The 8780-nt window shown below is 38.7% G+C and overlaps 1 protein-coding gene across 1 annotated transcript; it reads right to left on the bottom strand.

Moving 5' to 3' along the window:
• Window positions 1–484: 484 nt before the first annotated feature.
• Window positions 485–644, bottom strand: LOC106558419 (60S ribosomal protein L39-like). Its single transcript, XM_038586469.1, has one exon. The coding sequence runs from the start codon at window positions 639–641 to the stop codon at window positions 486–488; it is 156 nt and encodes a 51-aa protein (XP_038442397.1). The 5' UTR covers window positions 642–644; the 3' UTR covers window position 485.
• Window positions 645–8780: the final 8136 nt, after the last annotated feature.

The raw sequence follows: 8780 nt of genomic DNA, 5'->3' as shown, positions 1-8780 counted from the left end.
GGAAGGTTCAACAAAGCTGTCTGGGAGTTCCTGAGCCAAGGTCAACCAACAAAAGAGTTTGCCTCCTGAAAGAGCATGCTTTAGTATTCCCATTCAGTCACTGCTGAGGAGGAGGCCATGGGAGGCAAGAGCCACAGTGGATCCCAGACAGCAGAGGCTAGGTCCCTGGGGCAACTGTTCCCCTGTGTAGGAGGCCTATGAGGTGAATTCTCAAGGACAACACACCACTACTACATAGAAATTCAAAGGTTTATATCTGCAATAAATCTTTTTTTTTTTTCAGCTGAAAGGTCTCACATTTATTATTGAACCAACCTACTGGTATAGAGGCATAGTAACAGAGAAAAGAATTTCCTTGATAAGATATGTCTATTGGCCAGGTAGGAAGGATGTTTGCATATTGATAGGATAGGAACATGTGATCTCCATGCAGCTTAAATATGTGTGCCAATTATGTTTGCTATTTCATGATGTGCTATGCTTCCTCATAGACCCAGCTTGGTTCTTCTCCAGTGCCTCCTCTTGGAGTTGTACCTGATTTTATTACCAGTTTTCATCTGAATCCACTGGGGAATGGGAAGATTCTGCTTTTGTTTATTGGCCAGGAATCGCTGGATTCTGAAAGTCTTGTGAGAAGACATGGCGAGAACAGTAAACTGCACACAACCAGGATGGAGGTGAAAAGCAGAGACTATATCTGCAATAAATCTTGAGCTTGGCATCCAAATTTCCCCTGATCTCCACCTTCGTTTCTGGCACTTCCTTTTTTGACATTTTCACATTAGTCTAAGTAAACCTATGGTCCCCATATGAGCCCTGTAGGTGACCAAAATGCTTTCCCTCATAGTATTCCATCTCTCTATACTCTCCTCAGCTCAAATCCTCTTTTCAAGATCCTACCTACTCCACTGTAATCCTCTTTTCAAGATCCTACCTACTCCATTTCATTCTGAAATGCCAATCTAACATTAAGACCATCTTCAAAACTCTTGCCCACAACCCCATCTGCTCAACCCCTACCCTTGTAGAAAGCTTCCTTCTCACTTTAGATCATCCATAGAACTTTGTATACTCTTCTATTTAGAGTATTAAGCACTTTCTATTTGCTTTAGTTCTTATAAGTTTTATCTCCATAGCAAACCCCAGGAAGGAATGTAAACATTTCAAGTGTGTGTTCCTGTACTATTGTACAAACAGTACATTGGAAAAAACAAATGAACTAATGAAAGATAAATTCTGGCCTGATGCATATCTATTGACCCAGGACTAAAAATAAAGCTAAAAGAACTTCTTTATGTCTTATTTTCTTATTACCATGTTTGTGTTGTTTTTTAAAAAAAAAAAATAAGATAAACAGGAATTATCAGACCCAAAGTAATATTGATTCTAAAATTCATGGCAAAAACTCCCACTGACCTAGGAAAGAACATCATCACTGCTGCAGTCATAGAGAATTCACACAGTATAATTAGCAGACATAGGAAACTGACCCAATAAATGAATATTCTGTGAGAGATTTAAATATAAAATCCTATTAAATTAAACAAAGAGGCCATTAAACTGAGAAGGCTCTAATGCTGTGGAGATCTACAAAAGCAAACCAAAATCTAAGCCTCTAAATGCCTCAAAGTAACAAAATCAAAATGCTAAGGACAACCAATCACAAACAGCCAAGGAGGCTTAAAGTGATAACCAATCAGTAACTTCCCTGCTTTGCTTCCATGTTTTCTCTACTAAACTCTGCAGCTCCTGTGAGGGGAGTGCTCTTAACCACTTCCAGTTTGGAGCTGCCCAATTCGAACTGATTTTTGCTCAAATAAACTTTCTAAAATTTTAATATGGCTCAGTCTCTCTTTTGACAGTTCCAGAGCAATGAAAAACCAAACATAAGTACCTGTGAAGGCACCTGAGCTGCTGCTTTCTTGCTGCCTGTGGAGATGGTAGGCAACTCCTACTGGCTTCCTGGATCCTAGGTCCACAGCTTTTGTGTTAGGGGCTTTCAGACTTTATTTGAACATTTCTTTTTCCGGACTGAGTCCAGAACTGCTGGAAATGGACTGGGTCTGACTTAAAAACTAGACCAGTGCCAGCATGAGGCCTTGGGTGAATAAAATTTTAAGACTGAATAAGGGCATGCTTGGGTGGCTCAGCGGTTGAGCGTCTGCCTTTGGTTCAGGCCATGATCCCGGGGTCCTGGGATCAAGTCCCACAGGGTGTTCCCCGCAAGGAGCCTACTTCTCCCTCTGCCCGTGTCTCTGCCTCTCTCCCTCTCTCTCTCTCTCTCTCTCTCTCTCCCTCTTTCTCTCTCTGTGTGTCTCTCATGAATAAATAAATAAAATCTTAAAAAAAGAAAGACTAAGTAGGTTAACCTTACCAAAGATAATCTTCAATTACACTGGCTTCAGTGGGGAACTTTGAACCGTTTTAGATAATCTTATCAATTTACAAGGTGCCTAGAGAAAAAGGGGTCTCAGCCTGACACTGACCACAAAGGGTGGAGAGAAAATTGTTTTTCCTCCTCTATAGTTGCTGGTGGACAGGATAAGACCTGCTGGCACATTCCCGCTCACTCTGGAGCACACAGAAAGCATTCTGGGAAAACTGACAGAGGCCCGCAAAGGGTAACAATTCTTACCAAATCAGCTCTCCCAGACCTCTGTTGTGGGGCTTGGTTGACAGAAGAAGGTAAATTTCACGTTTTCCCTCCCTTTCCAAATTTGGATTGGCAGAAAAAAACATTCATCCTTTCTCTCTTAAGGACATCCTTTCTCTCCTAAGGACGGCTATAGCCTTCTTTTTTGTCTCATTTTGCATCCTGAGAACTTGGCTTGGCAACTGTCAGACTGGAGGCCCCCAAAAGATAGCTGAACAGATATGTGTGTTGTGCCTTATTCGTGGCTAGGTAAGCCTAGGCAGAAATGTGCATTGCATTCCATTTGCAGCTAGGGTCCTGCCAACTGTTAAAATTCCCCAGTAATTCCAACTCTCAGGGCAACTGTTCAAGTCTTCTTTCTATTGGTTATCTTTGGGAATGGCCCTGGATTTTGGGGGGATACTATCTTTTGCACCTCTTTGAGAATTCCTCTTGGCTCCATAAGATTGTTCAATTCTACCAAGAATATTTACTGTTGGTCTCAGCCGAAACCTGACAAGATACTCAAAAGGATTTTTTTCCAAGTAATTCCATGTCCATAAATTGACAAAATTGGAAGCTGATACACAGAACCTGATAGAAACTTTTTTTTAAGAGAGAGGAAAAAAAAAACACACACACACATATGACCAGGGAAGGGGCAGAGGAAGAGGGAGAGAGAATCTTAAGCATTCTTAAGCAGTCTTAAGGTGTGGATCCCAATGCAGTGGCTCAATCTCACCACCCTGAGATCATGACCTGAGCCGAAACCAACAGTCAGATGCTTAACCAACAGAGCCACCCAGGTGCCCCGTAAAAACTTCCTTTAGGACTTCTCCCCTAAGCTAAAATGAAACTATGCACCCAGAGGGAAAGAAAAGCATTCTGAGCATTTACTAAAATGTTCTAAAGAAACACAGCTCCAAATCTAGAACATATGAATCGTTTGATTTGCCATCTTAGTTGAAGATCTTCTCCCTGATATGAAGAAGCAAATGGAGGATGATGTAGTTGGATGGCTGGTCAGGGTCACAGTATCTTTCAGATTCCAACCTAATTCTTTGAAAAATTAAAAACAACTGTACTGGTCTTACAAATCAATCTTTAGAAGAACAGAAATGCAGCTCTAGAAACAATTCAAAGCCCATCTATCCATTTTACCAATCCCAAACTCTCCCCTATCCATCTCAAAAGGCTTGCAGATATTATAAAAGATTTGGATTCAGAAAGCAAAAGCCCAGAGGGTGCCTGGCTGGCTCGGTCAGAGGAGCCTGCAACTTTTGATCCTGAGGTTGTGAATTCAAGCCCCATGGTGACTAGAGATCACTAAAAAATCAACAAACTTTAACAAATTCTCTTTATAAAAAAAAGACAGCAAAAGCCCTTCTTAAAGAACTTTACATCCTTTCTCTGTGTCTTTGAGATGCAAATTTCTACCTGGTTTTCTCTAGAAGCCCAGAGCCATCTTTAAATATAAATTTCAGGGAGATAATTCTTATGAGAGAGAGAGGGAGAGAAAAGAAGCTATTTGAAAATCAGGTAAATGAAAAATATTAAAAGTCTTTTTTGCAAATATTAGTAAAAGCTTTAACCACCAGAGCAGGCAATCTTAACTTATTCTGCCAGAAACTCTATCTATCTATCTATCTATCTATCTATCTATCTATCTAGAGAGAGAGATATATCCAGTGAGTGTGGGTGGTAGGGGGTGGGGTGCAGAGGGAGAGAGAGAATCTTAAGCAGGCTCCATGCTCAACACAGATCTGATCCTACAACCCTGAGATCATGACCTGAGCCAAAATCAAGAGTCAGATGCTTAATTGACTGAGCCACCCAGGCAACCCCCGTGAAACACAATTTAGATACAACTATTCTTTTATAAAGCTGTGCATTATCATACCTGTCTCATAGCTAAAATTTTTAAAATATTTTTATAACATCCTTTTCTTCTTTTAATTACTTTTTAAAAAGTTTATCTGTATTTTTAATAAAGATTTTATTTTATTTTTTTAAAGAGTTTATTTACTTAGAGGGAGAGAGAGAAAGAATGAGAGCAAGGGGAGGAGAAGAGAAGAAGGAAGAGAGAGGGGAAAGAATCCCAAGCCGACTCTGTGCTGAGCATGGAGCCCAACATGGGGCTGGAGCCCAACATGGGACTCAATCCCCAATCCCATGACCCTGAGATCATGACCTGAGCCGAAACCAAGAGTCGGACACTTAACCAACTGAGCCACCTAGGTGCCCCAAATATATTTTTAAAGATTTTATTTATCTATTTGAGAGAGAAAGAGAGCATGAGAGAGAGATCACAAGCAGGGGAGATGGAGAAGCAGACTCCCCGCTGAGCAGGGAGCCCAATATAAGACTCAATCTCAGGATCCCGGGATCATGACCTGAGCTGAAGGCAGACATTTAACCAACTGAACCACCCAGGTACCTCTAAAAATGAAAGGTAGAAGATTTCTGTGTCTGTAAGTCTATGTATATATGTTTTATAGATATGTGATATTTTTCTACCTCCTGATGATAGCACCAAAATTATAAAGACCTCTATTTAATAGACTTAAAGACAAAAAAGTATTTATATAATTCAGTATACTCTCAGAAATAAAGGAACTAACCCAAATGGTTTTCAAGTTCAGATGATCTAGAATAATCTTTGGTAAATAAAAGCTAGTTTAAGGTATTAATTTAATTAAAATAGGCATGTCTTTAGAGTTACGAGCATTAAATATGCTTTTATTCTACCTAGGTTTACTAAAAGTGAAATAAACTAATGTTATCTCTGTTACAGAATATGTCAGCAAGAATGATGGTTAGCTGCTTAATGCCTTATAAAACTTTCATAAGCAATTTAAACATAATTGTTAAGAACAAGTAAATTAAATATATGTAAGGAAGATAAAGGTTTATAAATGCACTTTCAACAATAATTATGCTTAATAGTATATCTACTTAAAAATAGTTTCCAAAATCTAGGGTATGGGATAATAGGCAAAATAGGTAAAGGGAATTAAAAGGTATAAACATCCAATTATAAAATAAGTCACAGGGATGAACAGTACAGGATGGGAAATATAGTCAATAATATTTTAATAACTTTTAGGGCAACAGATGGTAACTACACTTGTGAGCATTTCATAGTGCTTCAAATTGTTGAATCACTGTTGCATACCTGAAATTAATATTGTATGCCAACTATACTATAATTAAAAATGAAGAATATAATGTAAACAAATCTATACAATATATTAAGAGAACTTAAAAGATAAAATGAAAAACTCAAGCCATTACTATACTATGAATTATAGTACCAATTTTTGTTGTGTTTTATATATTTATTTTCATTTGCCAAAAATCATCTCTTTTATTATTGACGTGATAAAAAGAAATATTTTTAATATATGAAACAAATATAAATATATATATCAATAATATATGCATTCTTGGCAATCATATATGTGTGTTTGTATATATGCATTTGTGTGTCCATATAATAGTACATATTTCTATTTACTTAATTTTTAAGTCATCGCTACACTCAACATGGGTCTCGAACTCAAAACTCTGAGATTAAGACTTGGATGCTCTACCCACTGAGCCAGACAGGTACCCCTAATAGTGCATATTTTGTAGGGTCAATATGAAGATTAAATATAAAGTGCTTGCAACATAAAAAACACTACATAGATTTTGTTAATATTATCATTATCAATGATACTAAATCTTTTTAGTAACTAGAAACCTGAACGTTATACTAAGTTAAATGATGGCTATTAATTGAATTTCTCAATCATTCCAAATATGATAAAATACTAAGACATTAAGTACCGAACATAGGTTTATCCACTTTTGGCTTTTGTTTACAGAGGAACTAGAGATATCTGGATCTATTAGTAAACATCTGTGCCACATGAAAATTTTACTATGAGGAAGAATATATTTCTAGAAATTGTGAATTTATAAATTTCCCAATCCATAGAAGCTAGCATAACCAACAGTCCACATTGCTTACTTCTTAGGTTTTACTAGGAATAAAGGATCCTAAGGGTTAAGAATTCTAATTAACATATGTAATTAAAACTACTTGGGAGGGGCAGCTGGCTGGCTCTGTCAGAGGAACATTGGACTCTTGTTCTTGGGGTCATGAGTTCAAGCCCCATGTGAGGTGTAGATTCCTTAAATAAATAAAACTTGGGGTGCCTGGGTGGTTCAGTTGGTTGAGCATCTGCCTTCAGCTCAGGTCATGATCCTGGGGTCCTGGGATTGAACCCTGCATCGGGTTCCCTGCCTGGTGGGAGACCTGCTTCTCCTTTGCCCTCTGCCTACTGTTCCCCATTTGTGCTTTCTCTATCTTTGTGTCAAATAAATAAATAAAATCTTTAAAAATAATCTTTAAAAAATTACTTAGAAATAATAAAGGTGAAAGGAAACAATTGTATACTCCTGAGACCAATATTAGACTATATGTTAGCTAACTACAATGTAAATAAAAAATGGATACAAAAAAAAAAAGGAAACTATTGTGTATCTGTAACCTGAACTAGATGTTGGATTCCCCTAGTTTCCTCAAACATCTGGCTGCAACTCTCCAGACTAACATTTCCAATTTTCTCCCACCCTTCTGATTTGGAATCACTAAGAACAAAGGCTGCCCTTGAACCTCCTCGGTAGAAACCAGACCCAGTCCTTCTCGCTGCCAAGACCACAGCCAAACTTCAGGGACTTGAACTTGGGTCCACTTCTCACAATTAAAAAGGGCTCCTCCAGACTCTTGGAACTAACTGCACACCAGCTGGAGATAGAAAGTTAGCGTTGACTAGGGAGGTTCCTCCTCAGAAGCAGATGGCCTCTTGAGGTGGCCAGCTCCCCCAAGATCATGGGCTAAGATCTTCATCTCCACTATGAACCTTTATTCCTCTTGCCTTTCTGCTACTTGCCTCTTCTGTTAATGCACAAGAATGCTCCTTAACTCGGGCAACTATTGCTGAATCTACTGCTGAGGCCATAGCTACACAAGAAAGTATTTAGACTTTTCTTGCTAAGATGGTTTCAGATGATAGAACTGCTTTAGATGACTTACTGGCTGAACAAGAGGAGCCTCTGCCATAGCAAATTCCTCCTACTGTACCTGGACCAACATGCCTGGTCTTGTAGCAAATATAATAAATTAAAAAACCAGACACTTGGCTAAAACAGGTTGATGTGCCCCTTCTTTGATTTATTTGACACCAACTGGTTTGGCTCATAGGGGCCCTGGTTGAGGAGTATACTTCAGTCTTGTGGTATTATCCTTATAAGTCATCACTTTAGTCCTCTGGTATGCTATTTTCTCTTAAAGTTCTTAAGTGCATGTGCACAGCCCCCAGCAGCACATCAGATGGTCCCACTGGGCTTGGAGAAACAAAAACAAGATGAACAAGATGAATGACAAAATCATTCCTTCCATGGATCCAACATCATAACCTATGAGTTTCACAGTGAGACAAGAGCAACTGACCTCTGATGGTGAATGAGAGTGGCTCTAACATCAAGGCACCTGGCTGGCTCAGTCAGTGAAGTATGCTGCTCTTGACCTTGGGTTCAAGCCCCACGTCAGGCATAGAGTTTCTTTCAAAGAAATGTAAAAACAAAAACAAAACCAAGAGTAAGAGTGCCACTAATACCAAGATGTGTTCTATCTGTCATGTATGAGAGAATTACCAAAAGGGAGAATTGTTAAATTAATGAGACAAGGAGGTCATTAGACTGAGGTGGCTATAATACTGCTGCAGCCTATATAAGCAAGCCCAAATTTAAGCCTGTAAATGCCTCAGGGTTATGAAATCATAATGTCACGACAACCAATGCCAAACAGCCAACTAGGCTTTAAGGTACAGCCATTCAATAATTTCTTTACTTTGCTTCCTCCTTTGCTCTATAGAAATCTCTCCCCAAGCTCCTGTTGGTGAAAGGCTCCTAACTACTTTTGGTTTGGTACTACCCAATTCCAATTGGTGTTTGCTCAAAGTCTTAAAAATATGCCTCAGTTTCTCTTTTAACAATCCTAATAAAACCTCTCAGCTATCTATGTCCTTTTTACCACTTTATCACTTATCTTAGATCTCAAGGTCAATCTTCTATTGGAGCTTTTGGCTCTTGTTCACTT

Source organism: Canis lupus, chromosome X, assembly GCF_011100685.1.
Source record: "Canis lupus familiaris isolate Mischka breed German Shepherd chromosome X, alternate assembly UU_Cfam_GSD_1.0, whole genome shotgun sequence".
NCBI lineage: Eukaryota > Metazoa > Chordata > Mammalia > Carnivora > Canidae > Canis > Canis lupus.
Note: the sequence above shows the minus strand (reverse complement) of the source record. Positions and strands in the feature narration are given on the sequence as shown.

Bases quoted from the DNA above. Each gene is read 5' to 3' on its own strand.
- LOC106558419 (XM_038586469.1), bottom strand. From the start codon at position 641: ATGTCTTCTCACAAGACTTTCAGAATCCAGCGATTCCTGGCCAATAAA.